The sequence below is a fragment of the Mizuhopecten yessoensis genome, unplaced genomic scaffold (genome assembly GCF_002113885.1).
Source record: "Mizuhopecten yessoensis strain PY_sf001 unplaced genomic scaffold, ASM211388v2 scaffold7547, whole genome shotgun sequence".
Classification (NCBI taxonomy): domain Eukaryota; kingdom Metazoa; phylum Mollusca; class Bivalvia; order Pectinida; family Pectinidae; genus Mizuhopecten; species Mizuhopecten yessoensis.
In genome coordinates, this window is record NW_018407102.1 from 1328042 (window position 1) to 1350139 (window position 22098).

Here is a 22098-nt window from a genome sequence, read left to right on the forward strand (position 1 = left end):
TTGCATCCAGTAAAAGTACCATTCATCAGCATCTTTCGTTGTTATAGCATTGAGATTTATATCTATATCTGCAGTGTAGAGTATTCTTAAACTATTTTAACGACACTTTGACGTTAGATAAGACCCTAGAAATGTCTTACTGCATACTGCTTGTTTTTATATCAATCAGCATATGAATTGATCAACTATGATTAAGACTTGTTCACTTTGTGGTAGATCGTTGATGGAACGAAACACTAATTCTTGTAATCTGCTGTACTAACTTAGCCTGAATACTGTGTGTTTGGAAATGTGCATCTAGTGTTATGCCATTATCTACCACATTTTATTTAACGTGTCAATTTGGAAATAGAAAAATCCTGTTTTTTGTGTAACTGGCGTGAGGCAAGTGGTAAACGAAACCCATATTAAAGTGGAATCTTGTATTGACATTTTGATCAAACTTAACAAGTCTGTACGAACGCGCCAGTTTTGTGACCTAATGGTGCTCATCGAACGCACCGGAAGAGATAGTGGGAGTAAACACTGGGATGATGGATGCTGGCGGCCGACAAGGAAAATGACACTTTTTGAAACACTCTAAGCTTATTTAACACATGTCTGTCAGCGATCCACTCCTTCGGGAGTTGAAGGGTATGAGTAATTATTGAAACATCCTTAAAAATCGTCTATAATTTCAAATGCTTTCTATCTACGACTACATACTGTATGCATTGCATCGCATTGCCATCGTGACATTTCGACACGCATCGATGACCAGGTTGTAGGACTAAGCTGGATCACGTTCAGTGTAACCACGGACCTAGATAGAAAATTTAATATAATTCCGTGGTGTTACTGAATAAGACAGGCATATGCATCTGGTATGTAAATATGTCAAAATAAATTATATAATTGTCTTCCCTATCCTACTATTTTGACGTAGAGAAGACAGTTTTATATTTTCACATACTTACATACCAGATGCTCTGGTCGCAGAACCCGTTAAGGTATAAACGTGACATGGGAGAGAGAGCTGTCTAAGGTACTAGTCCTGCGGCCTGAGAGCTGTCTTAAAGCCAGCCACAGAGCTCACACACACAACTTCGTCAGGAAGTTTGTTTCACTCCAGAGTGGTGGATGGGAAAAGGGAGTTTTTGAAAAGTGCAGTATTGCACACTGTCAGTTTAAAGCTTTTCAAATTCAATTCAAGTCTATTTGGTAAAAAGGTACAACAACATAACAATCTCATACAGTACCCTATACATGTTTTGGCACTAACAATTTATATGGCTGATAACATTATAAAACATATTAATGTAAAATTATATAAGTCTAAAAAAAGTTATCACAATTTGATAAATTACAAGATAGGTAATGGTTATTCGTACAAAAAATAGAATAACTAAAATATATGTTACCCTTAAAACCAGGATTACCCAGAAAGCCCTGAAGCTTATTTCTTCTGGGGTCCATTAGAAGACACATAAACATACTATAGCTATTATATTTTGAGGATAACTTAATTTTATGTTGAAACTGATGTTAATATATAGGTTGTAACTTAAAACACATTGCAATGAAGTACAGCACCCATATTGTGTACACACTCACATATTCACATACACACATACACAAACATATGTATATAGAACATATTACGTTAATAAAATACAAATATCTGATCCTGTTCTCTTTTAAGTTTTTCGAAAAGATGTTTTTTGATCGCAACTTTGAATGATGAATTTACTCTTGATCTTCCTGATACTTTCTGGTAAAGAATTCCAATCTTTAGCAGCATTGTAATAAAACGTGGTAGATTCTGTCCCGCTCACATTTGGAATATAAAAATTGTATTCACTATATTTTGTATAGTGTTGCTGCAGTTCTGTTAGCCTTTTGAAGTCAGTTTTTAAATAGGAGGGGCAATTGTCATTAAAATTATTAAAAGCATGGTTTACTCTGAGTTGTTTTACTCTGTTGCAAACATTAAGCATATTTAGACTAGAGAATTCATCATAACCAATTCTGGACCTGGAATCTAATTTAAAAATAAATCTAATAACTTTATTTTGTGAAACCTGCAGTCTTTGTTTTAGTGTTTTAGTTAAACCAGAGTACCAGGATGAGCAAGAGTAATCAAAATGACACTGTATTATGGCTGAGCATAAGATTTTCCTGGTGGATAGTGGAAGAGAACTTTTAGAGTTGTTAAACAAATGGTTTTCGACTATGTTTTTTGTGTCACAATCCTGGTATCTTTTAGGTTTAGTTTGTCTCCTTCCTGACCGAAACGCAGTTAGAAAATCCTGAGGGGGCATGGCTGGCACCAGCCCAGCCCCTCCACCACCTTGTAGAAGAAGACCAGTCTGTTTATCTTTCTCCTTTCCCCTGGAGCGGTGGTAGGCCCAGGTCCCTTAGCATCCTAGTTACACGCCTGTTCCCATGTGGTGTAGTCATTCGTAATGAACCTTGCAGCTTTCCTCTGTACCTGTTCAACTATTTCAGTGTCATTTGCTTACATGTAAGGATCCCAGACCACAGAACTATATTCCAGTGTTGATCTTATCAAGACAAGATATACTGTTTTTCTTCAGTCCTGTGGACAGGCTTTAAGGTTCCTCCTCAAAAAGCCCAGTACTGAGCTAGCGTTTTTGGATACCTTTGTGATGCGGGCACTGATGCCTATGCCTGTGCTACAACACAGCAGTTTAGGTCCAAACTAAGCTAAGCTGTAATAAATTATCAGCTCCCAGAGGGTTGACCTGTTGATTAGCAGGTACCCATGTGACAAGCTCAGTTGGCAGCCTAGGACATCAGTCTTAGTTTGGAGATCTTCTTTTTTTCTTCTTTTTTTCTGGCTCAGTGGTATGTTTAACATTTTTAGCCCACCATCATCTGATGGTGGGCTATTCAAATCACCCTGCGTCCGTGGTCCGTGGTCCGTCCTTAAACAATTCTTGTTATCGCTATTTCTCAAGAAGTACCAGAGGGATCTTTCTCAAATTTTATATGCAGGTTCCCCTTGGTCCTTAGCTGTGCAGGGCAACTTTTGAGACTGATCGGATAAACAACATGGCCGACAGGCAGCCATCTTGGATTTTGATAGTGAAAGTTTGTTATCGCTATTTCTCAAGAAGTACCAGAGGGATCTTTCTCAAATTTTATATGTAGGTTCCCCTTGGTCCTTAGCTGTGCAGGGCAACTTTTGAGACTGATCGGATAAACAACATGGCCGACAGGCAGCCATCTTGGATTTTGATAGTGAAAGTTTGTTATCGCTATTTCTCAAGAAGTACCAGAGGGATCTTTCTCAAATTTTATATGTAGGTTCCCCTTGGTCCTTAGCTGTGCAGGGCAACTTTTGAGACTGATCGGATAAACAACATGGCCGACAGGCAGCCATCTTGGATTTTGATAGTGAAAGTTTGTTATCGCTATTTCTCAAGAAGTATCAGAGGGATCTTTCTCAAATTTTATATGTAGGTTCCCCTTGGTCCTTAGCTGTGCAGGGCAACTTTTGAGACTGATCGGATAAACAACATGGCCGACAGGCAGCCATCTTGGATTTTGATAGTGAAAGTTTGTTATCGCTATTTCTCAAGAAGTACCGGTGGGATCTTTCTCAAATTTTATATGTAGGTTCCCCTTGGTCCTTAGCTGTGCAGGGCAACTTTGAGTCTGATCGGATAAACAACATGGCCGACTGGCAGCCATCTTGGATTTTGATTGTATAGGTTTGTTACTGCTATTTCTCTGGAAGTACAGAAGGGATCTTTCACAAATTTTAAATGTAGGTTCCCCTTGATCCCTCATTGTGCATGTTATATTTTGAGACTGATCATAAAAATAAAATGGATTAAAAGAAGAACTAAACAGATCTTTCTCATATTGCAATGATTGATTCTATTTCTTTCACATTAAGTACTGTACTAGTAAATATGTGAAATGACAAACTCACTTTGAAGGTTGACTTTCATACACATCAGTATTAAGTTTAGATCAAAAGTTACCTCAAGGTGCATTTACTGTTAACATGACTCGATCAAACAGATTAGAGGAAAGAAGAGAAAGGATCGAACTGACAAAGAACTAATAAAGATGGTACAAAGGTGGGCGCCAAGATCCCTCTGGGATCTCTTGTTCTATCACATATCATCTGATCCTGATTGTCAGCTTTCACATGTATCACAAAATCTTTTATTGCAGGAATTGTTTTGGAACTTCGAACCAAAAATGAAACTGTCTGTGATAGAACACCAACACTGCTGAAGCTTAGTAAGAACCTCGAAGAAATCTTCAGTAAAGGTCTGAAAAGTAAGTATGGGCAGCTGTTAACTAGATAATGGCTGCAGTATTTCTTTAGATAATTTAAAAATAAACTTTATTCATTTTACAACAATCATAAAACAAGTTATTTAAACTTATATTAATCACTCTTGTTGGTTCAGATGTTAGCGCATGTGGGAGGAAATCAGAGTACCCCGCGGAGAAAACCCACATGGTCGCGAAGGTGACCCTATACCTTTTCATGTTTGATTGGGGAATCAAACCCTGGGTATCTTGGTAAAAGGCAATTGCTCTATCCACTGCACCACATGACCACCCAAAATGATTTTATTTATGCAATTTCAATTTTCAATTCTTATTTCAAAACCGAATCACAAGGATTTAAAAAGAAAAATATCTGCACTGTCCAATTATAATATATTGCAGATCCTGGTTGGTTTGGGAAGTGTGGCTATTGGACATGGATAAGCAAGCTCACCAACATTTCCAAACAAAGGTATGATTCAATAATGAAGTGTTACTGATTGGAGTGTCACTATAGGTTCCGGTTCATGTCACATTATATAGCCATGACTTTTAATGTGATAACACTGCAGGTTTGGTGAAAACTTAATGAGCCACAGTAACTCGTATCTATTTTGTATGCTTACTTCTTTTATTTTGGTCATTCATTGGAATAAAAGGAAAATGTAAAATTGAAATGAATTCAATTATCAGGAAATGGTACGGTGCAACATACAATAATATTAAAATCCACATTTATAAACAAGAGAGGAAAGTATCCTTTAAATTGGTATTTCAACAAATAAAGGACTGAAATGTATCAGAAAGTGTCAAAACTGGCATGAATTGATATGAAGAAAAATATTTTAAATGATGTCATAAGCTGTCAAAAATGAATTTTAATGATGGAGTGTTCCTATCGGGTACCCTTGCATGGTTAAAATGTTCATGTATACCTGAGTCTGACTCAACTTCAAGGACTTTGTTTATAGATGAAGACGCTTCTGATATCTAAGAGGTGCACAAAATGAAAGCTAAAGGTGTCTACTGTTTTATTATTTCAGAAACAATCCCATCTTATCAATGGTTATAGACTCGGTCAAAGAATCAAAGAAGGTAAGTACGGGTAGGTTATTGTAATTACAGTGAGTACATGTGGGTTGAGGAAATGAAAAATTCATGCGGAAACCTGAGGTGCTTTTGTTTATCTCAATAAAATTATGTTTATGAGTGTATGTAGTTATATTGGGTCAAACAACCTTCTGTTTCTTGTTTGATGATAAAAACCTGTACATTTTGTTGACAACTGTTGCAAAACAGGTTAGATTTAACAGTCTTTGCAGACAGCAAATTTATCTTATTTCAGTGTTTTGAAGTTGACACACTTTATATGTATACATGCAAAAAGTTTTTTGAAAACTAAATATAGTAATAGCGTTCCTCCATTACAAACTTTCATGCATGTAGTCACAACTGTGTGATTCTATTTAGAACCTACAATAAGAAACAAACACCCTGTAATTCTCCTGTACTGGTCAAGCAATTCTCCTGTACTGGTCAAGTAATTCTCCTGTACTGGTCAAGCTTAAAGTTTGATAATTGGCTTAGTTCAAATCAGTGACTCATTTTAAAGGGTTTGGTATTTGCATTCTTGACCAAACACTATGTAGCTTTATGTTTTTTTTCAAACAGGTGTTCAGCAGTTGTGGGCGTGGCAGATTGTTCATTCGGTCAGCTCTGGTCAAGAAAGTCTTAGCTGTCCCTGTACAACTTCTGGCTAAGGACCATCAGCTTGCTCAGGTAAGAACAAGTGTGGCAAGTTATGTATGTAATAACAGGTAGAAAAACTTGGACTCTGTGTAATAACAGATATGGAAGGTTATACTCTCACATAAGTACAGGTTTAATAGATGGTATGTAAGAGTTCAAGTTGTGTGGTATAATATTTACTGATACTTTAAAGTAGAATTTCATTTGAAGATATTGTACAAATGATTTTGGTAATTTTTGAACACATCTTTAATATTATTAGCATAAAAGATAAAAAAAACAATGACATGAAATATAATATGTATGATATTTTGTTGTAAAAGTATTCCTGGCAAAATCGAACTTGTAGAAGTAAATCTCCCTCTAAGTCAAACAGATAATTCAGTGCTTAACAAAATAATCTGTATTGCTTTCTTTATATAAAATGTATCACCCAGGAAACACTGGTGCTTTTAGTAGACCTAGTGAGCTCAGGTTGAGCAGGTATTATTGAACTGTATTTAAAGTTCCAACAGAACAGTTTACAGTTTCACGTTTGTTCTTTGTAGGAGTGGTATACAAACAATTCCATTCTTGGGGATGAAATACTGTCAGGTAAGTGTACTACCATAATAGAAACAAAAATTGAAATACTGATAAGTAACCTTGGTTACAGTAACAGGGACATTAAAATTCTAGATGGTATGTATACAATTTGTAAAAAAACGTTGATCGTTTTTATTGTTATTACTATTGAATTTTCATATTTTATAAAAATCTGGAAATAAATTTTGCAGTCCTAGAACATAAGCCTCATGAGCGGTTGACAAAAGTCTGGGTACTGGTACTTTTCTGCGCTTTTTATGTCATTGGCAACAAAAATTGTATCTCTGTTATACAGTTATTTAACACATCATTTTCTATTACAGAAATTTTCCAGTCTCTCCTTTTTGAACTGACAGAAGTTCCATTCCAATTACAAGTAAAGGTAAGAAGTTCCCCACTACCGTAGAGGATGAAACATGGAGTTATACTCTGTCCGTATTAGATATTCTGTCTTCCATATTCTGTCTTCCATATTCTGTCTGTCATCTTTTTCCCAAAGTTTGTCACTTCTCCACCTGGAGTTATCAAGTGTGGTACGAAGGTATATGTACATCTTGTGATGTCACTTCTCCACCTGGAGTTATCAAGTGTGGTACGCAGGTATATGTACATCTTGTGATGTCACTTCTCCACCTGGAGTTATCAAGTGTGGTACGCAGGTATATGTACATCTTGTGATGTCACTTCTCCACCTGGAGTTATCAAGTGTGGTACGCAGGTATATGTACATCTTGTGATGTCACTTCTCCACCTGGAGTTATCAAGTGTGGTACGCAGGTATATGTACATCTTGTGATGTCACTTCTCCACCTGGAGTTATCAAGTGTGGTACGCAGGTATATGTACATCTTGTGATGTCACTTCTCCACCTGGAGTTATCAAGTGTGGTACGCAGGTATATGTACATCTTGTGATGTCACTTCTCCACCTGGAGTTATCAAGTGTGGACGCAGGTATATGTACATCTTGTGGTGGTGAATTGTTGTGTATCAAACTTGGTTAATCATTGAAATAGTTTATTGGGAGCACAATAACTGGGCACTTTATTTATCAAGATTTTTTTAATGCAGGTTAAGGTGGCTCCAAACTTTAGCAATTAACCAGCAAAATTCGTTGAAACTTTCATATAATGGTTATGCAACTATGTAGAGTTGATTTTATCAAAATCTAAACATTCCGATAGTTTGGGGACTTTTTTGGAAAAAATACCAAAAAAACATTTTTTTGTCAATTTTAATATTTTCCGTTTATTTTTGTGTGTGGCATTGTTCGGAACAATAACAACAATAATAAAAGGAAAAGAAGCATTTCTAATTAACCCTACAAATATTTTATTTATCGCAAAATATGTAACACATGTTACTCAAAGTGTTTTTTATTGAATTTGTACGGATAAAAGTGATTATCTACAAGCTAAAAGCAAACAGGACACAAAGATCTATACATATAGAATGGGAAATTGAACAAAATANTCCGTCAGTCATGTACACTTTAGACATCATTCCACAGTCCGCTAACTCACGGTATAGTTATAATTACATGTCAGGTACATATGTGACCAGAGGCTATCGAATGGTATGCCGTTCTCACGTGCACTCACACATGCATTTCATAGGTATCTTGATATTTTACAAAACATTATTTTCTCAGAGTAAGTAGACTACATTTGTAAACACGATTTAATCGACAGAGCGAAACTCCCTCAACAGCGAAAATCGTAATGACCTCGAGCTTATGAACTCGTGTAAGCACGTGATATGCACATGTGAGGTCGGTACGTCAGCATTCCATGTGTTTCCTATATGATCTTCTTGAGGTCGTCTGGTCTCATGCCACTGCCTTCCCGTGAGTCTGTTTATGTCTATGAATTGGAAAGCTTTATTCCTGAAGTACGTGTGATTATATATTTCCTGGTAAAATCTCGATATCGGGTGTTGACATCATCGGCTCGCATGTATACTATTGTTTACCAGGGGCCTGTTCGTTTATGCGGAACAACCGGTTTGACCGTTTATAAATGTAACAATTTCGGGTATAAATCCTGGGGGACCTGCAAATGTGTATGCAGGCCTTGCAAGGCTTTCTCAAGGCTCGCCTGAAAGCAGCATCAGATTACTAGGTCCGGCCTTATTTAATAAACGAACAACAGTGGGCCGATTGGTTTGACCGTTTAAGCGAAAACAGCCCTGGTGTTACTATAATACGCAATATGGAAATGACGACACAGTGTACATGCACACTTCGATCAAGATAATTGAGTCCGAGCTGTACTTTTTCAAGAAGTACGTCACGAAAATGGACGCTGATGACGATGTGTGGAGCCACCTTAAATAGGGCTTCACATCTGATTGCCATTGTTTATGTTTGGAACCTTACATCTTATTAGATCTCTGCTTAAAAAAACAAATGTATAAAAGCCATAATTAATTCTTTCTTCAGGCATCAATATATTTTTGTTTTTGTTTTTATTTTTTTACAGAATGCCAGCTTTTTAGACAACACTTGGGATTTAGCAGTAAGTATAGTTCTATTTAAAATACCAGTTTCTCTTAATCACATGCATACTATTAGGAAGTAATATTGGTATGATTACAATGATTTGTATTAGAAGTTTACACATATACTTTTGTGTTGATACCAATGAAACAATCATCTTATAACTTTATTGATTAATGTGTATTATGAAATCTATGTATGTGTACCTGGTGACCTATTGTACATGTGTGTATATCTCTATTATAGATTTACAGGAAGTTTGAGTTCGTGCCGTGTGATGACCTCGGACTACACGTCCAGTAAGTCCATAGTTACCTGTGATAAGCTTGGAGTCTAGCCTTTTAAGGCATCTGAAATGGGATTTTTTATTTTTTTTTACTTTCTTTACAAATAATATACATTGTATGATAATATACTTTGTATTAGGTATGAAGAAATCCTTGGTAAACACTGGTATCTCAGAAATACCGGTAGATACAGGTCAAAGTATCAAAAGTGCTGCAAAGAAACTATGACTGAGAATCAGTGGGTATACTTGGATCGTGAAAATCAAGTTTTAAGTGTGCTCTGTCACCTAAATGTTTTCCAATCTGAGACCATTTGGGTCTTTCATTTATACTTTCACTAGTTTAATCAAAAATTTGTAGACTGTAGATTAAATATAAAACGTCATTGTGATAAAACATTGGTGAAAGCGTGTTTCCTTGGTGACAGGTTGGTTCAGGGACATTTACTGGTGGTATCCGTGGAGCCAGGCAGTGTGGTAGAGGAAGATGTGAGTATACAAGACAGATTGCGGAAGTTAAAATCACTTGTATGTAGAAAGGAACTGGGCATATAGAGTGACTGGGTAGGTGTACATTACACCAAAGTCAAACTGTTGGAAAATCATTGCTTTCTAAATAAGGGAAAAATCAGAAGATAAATATTTTCATGTCTGCAATCCTTTAAGAATAATTATACCTGGTGAGGTAACAGTACAGATTGCAGAATAAAATTGATATTTTTCAATGGTATTGAATATCAAATGATAAATTTCATATTTGTTCTTCAATTCCGAGGTGGATTTTCAATGAATGTAAAAGACAATTGTCAATATCGACCAGCCATTTCCAACATTATAATTATGACGTCACAACTGTATTGTAGTCATGATCATCACTGTAGATTTATGGGGTCATATCAACTCACAGCTGACGTTGGTAGGTTTAGAGAGTGACAACGCAGAGGAACTGTAGATTTAAGACTTTCCCTTGTTGAGACCCGTTGGGAAGACATTAGAGATTTTACATAAGAAATGAATTATCTGTTTGGTGTTAAGAGGGGTAGATGACCTGTTTGGTGTTAAGAGGGGTAGATGACCCACGTCAAGTGGAGTAATTGTGAATGTAACACATAACAAATATACAAAGAACAATCCATGACATCTTTAATCACAATATTAAGCTTTATCATTTTCCTCGTCCCAACTTATTTGCTATTGTTGTCCTTAATATTTAATTTTTGACACATTTTCAAGTATTTACAGTACCACTGGGATGTTATGTACACATGTGTTAGAGATTCCTTGTACTATTGGTATAATGACACTGGGATGTTCTGTTGATAGGGAAAGATATCCCTCGGTGATGTGCTGGATGAACTGTACAAACAGCCTCTGAAGAACAACAAGATATCCTATGTAAGTTAGGAGTCTTTAACAAATCTGCATCAATTATCATGGTCAATCATGAGTCTATAATTTAGAAAATTTTGAGTCAGCAAATCAGCAACGAGTCAACATAAATTAGGGGGTGGTCGGTTGGTGCAGTGGATAGCGCACTTGTCTGTCACCAAGACAGCTGGGGTTCAATTACCCGATCAAATGTGAAAAGGTATGGGGTCACCTGCCCGACCACCTGGGTTTTCTCTGGGTGTTTCGGTTTCGTTCCATATTAGGACCCCACACACTAACATCCAGGCCGACAAGAGTGACTAATATAAGTTTAAAACATAACTTGTTTTCATGATTTTTGTAAAATAAATAAAGTTTATTTAACATAAATTTCCATGTGTCAGCAATCGCTTAACATAAGTAACGATGGGTGTAGCTATGATTTCATAATAAGGTCCAGGATTATTTCAAATTAAAAAGTAGGCTTATGGAAGTTACAATGAGTCAGCTCTAAGTCAGTACAAATTAAAAATCACCATCTTTCAAGTTAACATGCCTTTCTCGTTAGTTGGGAAGCACTTAGTTATGCTAAGCACTTAATATGAACTGGTTGTGTTCCAGTATGTTACAGATTACTGTGGAGCTAAATCACGATGCATGAAACTTAAAATTTGTCTCTAATGCGTGGTAATATGAGAACGCCAATATAAGTACATTTACCTTATCTATTTTATTTAAACTGTCCTCTGGTTTTTTTCCAGGCACACAATCTATTGCACAAATATCGTGGTCTTCCAGTGCATATGAGTGTTGTAAAGGTAAGTTGGTTTTTCCCCCATTTCTCTGAAATATCATAGAGTTTAAATGAAAGGCTTAACAACATAATATGAGCAGTCTCAAAATAAAGCATATGTAAGGCATACTCAAGGTTTGTTAACTTACCTGTAGTTTATGCTGATGGTAGATTTTTTTTTTCCCCTCTGATACTGTTCATGAAGTGCACAAGGAGCAGTTATAAAAATTCTTTGACAATATAATACTTCCTGCTTTAGTACAACTCCAGTGACACAAGTGATCCTATTCTTAACTCATTTAAGATTAGATTCGACAACAGCTGGGAGATATTATACCACTTTAGATCATGGCTTACTGTAAGACTACTTATTTTAGCAGACTCAAACTTAGTGTACTTTGTAACTTTAACAGATTAGTTCATTGATAAATTGGTGCACTCACAAACTATGCAAGAAAAACTATACTCAGAAACTTCAATTAGCAAGGTCATAAATTAGCACGATGTTCTAAGCGCGAAAAGTGCTGAAAATTGAATACCATTGAAATTTGTACATTTAAGTAAAAGGAGGTTCTATTTAGGACAGTTACCCTATGTTACTTTAAGAAGATAATATGTCAGTATGTTCTGTTACAGTACCAGGATAGGGAAGGTAACTTGTACCAGCCCATTATACCACTGTTGGGGGAGTGTGGTATAGACCCCCTCAGTTTAGGGGGACCCTCTGCCTGGCAAGATCACGCACACACCCTCAATGGAAACAAGAAACCCCCACACGCTATACTGGAGGAAGACGAGGACACAGAGATACCTGTACACGGCTCAGACGGAGGGTCAGTATTCACAGGACCTCTATCATACTGCTACAGTTATCCCAGCAGAGTTTTAGTAAAATTGTACTGCTACAGCTGTTTTAGCAGACTTTTACTTTTAGGAAAATCATAGTTATATGGATACTAGCGTATTCCGTCTTTGCATATTGCAGAGTTATCTTCTCTTGTGAGCAGGTATTGATTGTTACGTCATTGGTTTGATATTTAGATATCTTCACAAAGGAACGAGAGATAATATAAACACCTGGAATTCCTTACACAGAAAAGATATTTATAAACATACAAATTGAAGGTATTTGAAATACCTTCCAGTAATCTTTCTTTGATTTAATTTTTCAGTGCTTTGTATGAAGCATCTTATCTTGGCCATGCTATACTAGGAAAGGTAAGTAAGCTTATAGATATCATACCAGGAATAGTCTCCTGTAGGATTTAATGTTAGGTAAAAGTTCAGCATCACCATTCCTACACAACGATGGGTTACCAACAACAGATCAAATTTACAAGCTTTCTCTTGATAATATAATTTTTTAATTCGGTGTATTTGCGAAACCACATTCTTTTTCTAGGAGAAGATAACTTTTACATCAGGGGTCATTTCAATGACTTAACCTTGTAACTGAATATGACTTTTACACAGAAAATATTGTTGAAGTTCCTGAATATAACTGTTATACACAGGTCCTTGGATTTTTTACAAATAAAAGCATGTCTTTGGACTATCTGCCATATTGTGTGTTGTATTTGTAAAATCTAAGGCTGCATGTTGGGTCTCAGTGATATTTATGTCAGACAGAATTTTCCGTAAACTGTTTGAGAGCTGGAGTTATAACTGTTGTAGGACGGCCGTGTACAGAGAATAGAGGATGCTGTGTCACTTGTTGTAAGGAGTAACAAAAGGAAAAGGGTGAGGAAATCATCGTTATTCTCCGTGGAGATGATCTCTAGTGCTTCTAGTAGCATTTAGATTTCAACAGGGATAGATATAATTGATACACATTCTTAATCGAGGGATGTTATAAAAATAGGTATTTTTCAATTTCTTGCATATTATGTGAAAATCTGTATTACCTGGGTATTATGAAATAATACTCTGTTGGTATTCAATGCTGAACTTTTAGCTGGAACTCTGTGTAACGGAGCCGCCTAGTCACTTCATTCAATATTGTCTCCGTCTAGTTCTAGACTAGATCGTTTGCTGGTAGCGCAAAACAATGATCTTACACAAGACTCGCAAAAGCCAGCTGGTAACGCTCGACTTGAACCGTAGTACTGGTAGCATACTTTGTAGAACTAACATGAAGTATTAAGTAAACTCAAGTTTTGTGTACCACATAGACTAATTTTATTAAATGACACATATATAGTATGTTATTCTGAATATCCTTCACACAAATCTTTACATAGTAGTCATACAACAAACACACTAACCTTATCCTAGGTCTCGACACTGAAGTCTCCGGTACTGTAATTCCGGTAAGAAATCCACGTATGAGTAGAATATAATATATATATAAAGCTTTCCTAATGAAAGTGACAAAGTTATGAGACTGAATAAGTTATGTTAATTTAGGTTTCAAAGGCCGAAAGAAGTATAAATGATGTCCGAATAATGAAGTCTAAGTGTATACGTAAAAGTCAATAAATCTCTATGTCTAAAAGTCTGTAAGTCTAACGAAAATACAAACGCTCGCTCTTTTATACTCACTCTCAAGCACAACAACAAATCAAAACATCGTATGTCGGTCCTAGAATAAACAACCAATCGAATAACTGTAAATAAACATCGCGTTTATTTACCGAACTCGAACATTCATAAACTCCCGCTATTCGGTGATCGCAACTCTAAGACCGGAAATACGTAACAACTGTCACTCTCCGTACATGCGCACTCTCACAACAATGGCAGCCTCCATCACACTACAGAACACGCACCAAGACTCGTCGATAAGACGGTAACTACAGTTATAATACATGCAATTATCAAGGTTTATATGAAAGGTTCAATTAATACATCAACAATACAACTATATATATCATCCAAGCGACACAGCGCCCTTACTTTGTTCTAAAATAACACTTTACCATTACCACTCAACATTCCTCGTGGTATAACCTAAACACTCGTAAATCTGACATATCATATTTAACTCAAAGTCTCTCTCTCTCTGCCATTGTCGACGACTCACACTATCAATAATAAATGTAATCATACAAAATATACAAGAATGATTTGTTGTTATTTCATTGAATAAGCAAGGTGCCATAGTGGTACATAAATATGTATAACATAAAACATGAGTGTCAACTTCGTTACTTCATGTACCCATGGCGGTAATCATTTGAATTGCACCAGATTTTCAACTTATAAGGGACATTTTGTCAACAACACCCTTGAGTATAAAAATTATGAAACCATGTTTGAAATATATTCTTGAATCTTTGTGTAAATATAGGAAGCATTTAATTGATCTTCTTAGGCAAAGATGTGTTGATATACAATGTCAATTGGAACTTTGAGGAATTTCTTTATACCTCCAGAGAGTGAAGCTTGATCTGCGGGAAAAGGAAATCTATGTCTCTGATCTGACAGATGATACGGTATGTACATTAAACTCTGTTAAAGTTTTACATCACCTGTGTATTGATTTTTATTATTTTAGAAAGGTTATGCTTAACATGTTTTATTTAAACTAAGCAGTATTACGTTATGAGTGACCTATATCTTGCTTCAGTTGGTACTACAGCATGCCTACACGGCCATATCTGCGTGTGGAAGACGAACTGACGCCCTGACATACATTGGTTATATTGCTGGGTATGTACATTAAAAAATATGTCATGTTTTATATTTGAAAAATTCCTGTAACTTAACCTTAAATGATTATTGCTTTGTTGGGCTTAACTATCATTTAGTAACCTCGTCTACAATTTGTACCTTCAGAATATATCAAGATTTGGTACAATGTAATAGACATTCCACAACAATTGACCAAGATTAGCGGTCATAATGTAAGTCAAACAGCGGTCAAGATTAGCGGTCATAATGTCAGTCAAACAGCGGTCTACATTCAGTCTGCACAGCTTCGATTAAAGTGTCATATTTCATTTTACATGAAACTTGGTACATGTAGTCAGACAACAGGACAGTATACAGTGCAAAAGCCCCACAACATTTCCTTGTATTGACACAATTAGTTTATTTCTAAGTCGAGTATGTACCAGGGAAAAGCCACCCGTTCCACTGATTCTCTTGTTGTAGATATACAGGGCCAACTTTGTTCTTTTGTTGCCAGGGAGACGACCTGTAGTCTTGCCAAGGACTTTGTGTGTCATGTATTTGAGATGCAAAATGATGAAGAGGTGAGCGTGGAAAGCTTTTACATGACTCAGTTTTTGACCCAGGAAAGAATGATAAACAGTTATGCTTCCATATAAGACCTACATTCATTGTGATGTAACACAGTATTGTTTGTGTGATCAAAGATCTATCAGAAAGTTGTGACCTTTAAATTAACAAATATAAATGTTCCCGATGTGTGACTTCTGAGTATGTAGTATTATAGGCACAAGAGACAGGTGAAGCTGTGGTGTAGTTTAGTGTGATTTTACCTATAAGTATATTTACAAATAGATGGTAATTCTTAGAGACTATATTCAGTGCTTTACCAATGTGTAATATTTACTGAGTAGGGCCTCAGATTGGCCATTATGAGATATAATATATATGCCAAAAATCGTTAACTGTACCCTGTGTTTCTCATTCCAGGCCAGGCTGGCATTGTGTACTATGGGTAAGCTTATACATACTGTTATTGTGTATAATGTTGTTCCAACTTTTTAATTATCCTCATATCCACAGTATATTCACCCTATCTATTATAGTTGTAATGAAATCAATTTAGCTGAATTAAACATGAACAATTGAAATGCTTTTCCATAAATCACTCAATTTGTGAATAATATGAACTAGTGAAATGAATAATTATAAAGACAGATATACAGTGGAACCTCTAAAATCAGCCACCTCCATAGTACAGCCACTGCTGTAATCCAGCCACCTATATAATCCAGCCACCTCTGTAATCCAGTCGACTCTATAATCTAGTCAGTTCAAATCCAGTCAGCTGTAATCTAGCAACCTTTGTCATCCAGTCAACTCTATATAATAATCCAGTCACCTCTGTAATCCAGTCAACTCTATATAATAATCCAGTCACCTCTGTAATCCATTCAACTCTAAATAATAATCTAGTCACCTCTGTAATTGTAGTCAAATCTGTAATCCAGCCACCTCTCTAATCAAGTCACCTTTATAATCCAGTATCCAGACAACTCTATAATCTAGCCACCTTTGTCATCCAGTCAACTATAAATAATAATCCAGTCACCTCTGTAATCCAATCAACTCTAAATAATAATCCAGTCACCTCTGTAATCTAGTCAACTCTATAATCTAGCCACCTTTGCAATCCAGTCAACTCTATATGATAATCCAGTCACCTCTGTAATCCAGCCACCTCCACATTTGTAACCAGACACCTCTGTAATACTGCCACCCCTAAATATAGACACCTCTGTTTCCTGGTACTTTCCAGCAAAACTGGCTGAATTGTGGGATGGCTGGAAAACTGGGACAGATTTGTATTTCAAAGGTCCAATCTGTCCTAAAAGCACCTGACTGGATGGTGAGACAACTGTTTTAAGCATGGTAGCTGGATAGTTGTACATTAGGATAAGAGGTGGTTGGATTGTAGGACAAGAGGATTTGTGATTGCCATAAAGTGGAGCGAGATAAGTGGTGGCTGGATTTTGGGAAAACTAAAGTAGTGGTAGCTAGATAGTTGGACAGCAGGATTAGTGGTGATGGGTGGTGGACAAAACTATAACTACAGGATTAGTGGTGATGGGTGGTGGACAAAAAGATCAGTGGTGTTGGATGGTGGTACAACTGTTACTACAGGATTAGTGGTGATGGGTGGTGGACAAAAAGATCAGTGGTGTTGGATGGTGGGACAACTGTTACTACAGGATTAGTGGTGATGGGTGGTGGGACAACTGTTACTACAGGATTAGTGGTGATGGGTGGTATAAAAATAGATCAGTGGTGCTGGATGGTGGGACAACTGTTACTACAGGATTAGTGGTGATGGGTGGTATACAAATAGATAGGTGGTGCTGGATGGTGGGACAACTGTTACTACAGGATTAATGGTGATGGGTGGTATACAAATAGATCAGTGGTGCTGGATGGTGGGACAACTGTTACTACAGGATTAGTGGTGATGGGTGGTATAAAAATAGATCAGTGGTGCTGGATGGTGGGACAACTGTTACTACAGGATTAGTGGTGATGGGTGGTATACAAATAGATCAGTGGTGCTGGATGGTGGGACAACTGTTACTACAGGATTAGTGGTGATGGGTGGTATAAAAATAGATCAGTGGTGCTGGATGGTGGGACAACTGTTACTACAGGATTAGTGGTGATGGGTGGTATACAAATAGATCAGTGGTGCTGGATGGTGGGACAACTGTTACTACAGGATTAGTGGTGATGGGTGGTATAAAAATAGATCAGTGGTGCTGGATGGTGGGACAACTGTTACTACAGGATTAGTGGTGATGAGTGGTATAAAAATAGATTGGTGGTGCTGGATGGTGGGACAACTGTTACTACAGGATTAGTGGTGATGAGTGGTATAAAAATAGATTAGTGGTGCTGGATGGTGGGACAACTGTTACTACAGGATTAGTGGTGATGAGTGGTATAAAAATAGATTGGTGGTGCTGGATGGTGGGACAACTGTTACTACAGGATTAGTGGTGATGAGTGGTATAAAAATAGATTGGTGGTGCTGGATGGTGGGACAACTGTTACTACAGGATTAGTGGTGATGAGTGGTATAAAAATAGATTGGTGGTGCTGGATGGTGGGACAACTGTTACTACAGGATTAGTGGTGATGGGTGGTATAAAAATAGATCAGTCGTACTGGATGGTAGGACAACTGTTACTACAGGATTAGTGGTGATGAGTGGTATAAAAATAGATTGGTGGTGCTGGATGGTGGGACAACTGTTACTACAGGATTAGTGGTGATGAGTGGTATAAAAATAGATTGGTGGTGCTGGATGGTGGGACAACTGTTACTACAGGATTAGTGGTGATGAGTGGTATAAAAATAGATTGGTGGTGCTGGATGGTGGGACAACTGTTACTACAGGATTAGTGGTGATGAGTGGTATAAAAATAGATTGGTGGTGCTGGATGGTGGGACAACTGTTACTACAGGATTAGTGGTGATGGATGGTATACAAATAGATCAGTGGTGCTGGATGGTGGGACAACTGTTACTACAGGATTAGTGGTGATGGGTGGTATAAAAATAGATCAGTGGTGCCGAATGGTAGGACAACTAGATAAGTGGTGGCTTGAAAGTGTCTCTATAAGTGGGAGCTGGATAAAGGAGCTTCAAATTGGTTATCTATTTTATTGGTGCAATGTAGTCAGACCAGTTATTTAAGAGATAATTAAATTCACTATTGATTTAGCTCACGAAATGGCATAAAGGTATGCCTATCAAAATATGTGGTCTACAAAAGCATATCTCATTAAATGTCCCAATACCATATCATAATTGTTCTTTATTATTACATCCTCTGTTGAAAGTCCAAATGTAAGTTCAAACTTAAAGGCAATTCTTACAATTTATTTTTCATCTTCTCATGTCTCTACGTCATTGACTCATTGCAGCTCAAGGATTCGAGAGAACACATCTACTTCTGTGAAAAGTTCTACTATAAACAACAAGAAGACAGAATTACAATCAGTGATACAGGAATAATTGTCAAGTTAAAAACCAAACAAAGTTTTCTGACACGACACTCGGGAAGGATTGCAGATGTTTTAAACATCAGAGCTCTCCTAGTTTCAGTGTAAACTTACATGTTGATGTTTGCAGTCATTGGTTTCATTCTGCAGTATTAACATTTGTATTGTACTCAACAAGTAAATAGTTTCAGTCATCATAAAGGCCAAGGTAAGATGAGATGTGGTTTTGTCCAAGCATTTCTCACAATACTAACATTTTATACTCAATAGTACTCTTTACTTGTTGTAAAAATTCTCCATAACAAACAGCTTTATTGTCGAATGTACACTGTTAAAGCTTTAGCTGGTGCACAACTCACTTGGAACCATCTAACAGCAATTGTCAAAATTTGATATTGTATTGGACTTGGTGAGGTCTAGATATTTAAGGTTGTGTTTTCATTTTTTTTGTAAAGTTTATTTTTTTTTTATTTTTTTTCGTTTTGTCGTTTGATCTACTGCATAGCAGTATGTATTGTTCTTATTGTCGTTGAAAATGCAATGCAAGTAGTTTTGTGCTGTAGGAATTGAAGTATGTGAATTGATGTTAATTTCTCTAATTTGTTACACACTAGAAATGTATTTTCTTGTATCAGGTATAAACCTTGATTATAAACAATGGAGTTGCCATATTAGAATCTAGTCAGGCAAGGTCGTAGTTTTCTCAAACATCAGCTTGTTGCCGAGATTATCTTCCCGTTCCTTGTCGGTTGGTTCCATGTCCAGGTTTAGATTCCTGATCTGTGGAGTGCCCTTAATTCCAATAAAGTCTCGGTCCCTATTCATGTAGCTGTAAGCCCCTGTACATTCACGTTTGGTCAGGCCTTATAATAATCTAGTATCTCTACCTGTAGATATGTCCATCCTAGCTCCCTGTTTATTCTAGTCTTTTCTTTGTAGGTAAAGGTTCATTTGTGAATTACTAAATCGTTATAGTATAGTTCCCTTGGTTCCTGTAATTCCCTCAGTCCAAGTAATCATCCTGGATCCTTTACCTCCCTTGATCTAGATAGTTCCCCTTGTCTATGTGGTTCCCTCTGTCCCCGTAATTTCCTCAAAGCTTGTACCCTGTAGTTCCATTAGTCCCTGTACTTACCTCAGTCCCTGTAACTGTCTCAGTCTCTGTAGTTCCCTTGGTCTATGTGGTCCCTCAAACCCTGTAGTTCTTCAGCCCCTAACTTCTTCGGTCCCATTAGTTCCCTTGGTCTATGTGGTCCCTAAGAACCTGTAGTTATCTCAGTCCCTGTAGTAACTTCCTCGGTCCCAGTAGTTCCCTTGGTCTATGTGGTCCCTAAGAACTTGTAAACTTGTAGTTCTCTCAGTCTCTGTAGCAACTTCTTCAGTCCCAGTAGTTCCCTTGGTCTATGTGGTCCCTAAGACCCTGTAGTTCTCTCAGTCCCTGTAGTAACTTTCTCAGTCCCAATAGTTCCCTTGATCTATGTGGTCCCTAAGACCCTGTAGTTCTCTCAGTCCCTGTAGTAACTTCCTTGGTCCCAGTAGTTCCCTCGGTCTATGTGGTCCCTAAGAACTTGTAGTTCTCTCAGTCCCTGTAGTAACTTTCTCGGTCCCAGTAGTTCCCTTGGTCTATGTGGTCCCTAAGACCCTGTAGTTCTCTCAGTCCCTGTAATAACTTCCTCGGTCCCAGTAGTTCCCTTGGTCTATGTGGTCCCTAAGATCCTGTAGTTCTCTCATTCCCTGCACTTCCCTTGTCTCTGGTTTTTGCACGCATGGCATCAAGTGCCTGTGTAGCTAAGCAACATTTTTTCATCATCTTTCATCCATGTTTCATTGATTGACTTCTACACAATCCTGAGGCCAAATCATATTGGCTCTGGAACTTGCTTTGTTTGGGTGGAGGACTATCAAATATCATCAAATAATGCCACCTGTATCAAATGACCACCTCCATTAACCACCTGTGTTAAGTGACTACTTTTAATGTCCCTGCATTTAAGTGATTTCATTGTAAACTGAACCGATATTAAGAGACCATTTGTATAGGGAGACTACTTTTGGACTTAACAGGAGTGGAATCTTAAAACTGTACAGGTATGACTGTATAGAGTCATTATATTTGACATATAGCCTACTGAGATGAAATGATATCAGTGTGTGTTGTTTAGAAGAATGGCCAAGACCCACTTTCAGACTACCCTGGTTCAGATATTTTAAAGATTTCAAATGACTTTTTCTTCAGAACCATGACCCTTAGAGTCATATTTACTTATGACTTGCTGAGGTAGTTTACGGGGTGGGGGACTGGAGAACTTGTCCATGTAAATGACCTTTGTCCATACAAGCTCACAGAAGTCAGTAATGATAAAAATACAAAAATGTCCTAGCTGCCTTTTGTATTCCACATGTCTGTTGCAGCAGTTCACCAGTGTTTGGTTATGGATGTCCCAAATGTTCAAATATCATACACTTTTAATGTTATACTTTCATTCTCCCTTACATGTAGGTTTGTACATTCTCCCTTACATGTATGTTTGTACATGTAAGGGAGAATGTACAACCCTACAGGTAAGGGAGAATGTACAAACATACATGTAAGGGAGAATGCACAAAATGACATGTAAGGGAGAATGTACAACCCTACAGGTAAGGGAGAATGTACAAACATACATGTAAGGGAGAATGTACAAACGTACATTCTCCCTTACATGTACGTTTGTACATTCTCCCTTACATGTACGTTTGTCTATTCTCCCTTACATGTCATTTTGTACATTCTCCCTTACATGTATGTTTGTACATTCTCCCTTACCTGTAGGGTTGTACATTCTCCCTTACATGTAGGTTTGTACATTCTCCCTTACATG

At 37.2% G+C, this 22098-nt stretch overlaps 1 protein-coding gene across 1 annotated transcript; it reads left to right on the top strand.

Moving 5' to 3' along the window:
- Positions 1 to 508: 508 nt before the first annotated feature.
- On the top strand, positions 509 to 21263 carry LOC110453904. Its single transcript, XM_021503120.1, has 20 exons — positions 509 to 633; positions 4189 to 4296; positions 4696 to 4765; positions 5337 to 5388; positions 5965 to 6072; positions 6591 to 6636; positions 6951 to 7009; positions 9107 to 9142; positions 9370 to 9422; positions 9838 to 9898; positions 10733 to 10804; positions 11539 to 11595; positions 12207 to 12403; positions 12743 to 12788; positions 13245 to 13310; positions 14945 to 15004; positions 15139 to 15221; positions 15700 to 15766; positions 16173 to 16197; positions 19160 to 21263. The coding sequence occupies exons 1-20, from the start codon at positions 597 to 599 to the stop codon at positions 19192 to 19194; spliced, it is 1338 nt and encodes a 445-aa protein (XP_021358795.1). The 5' UTR covers positions 509 to 596; the 3' UTR covers positions 19195 to 21263.
- Positions 21264 to 22098: the final 835 nt, after the last annotated feature.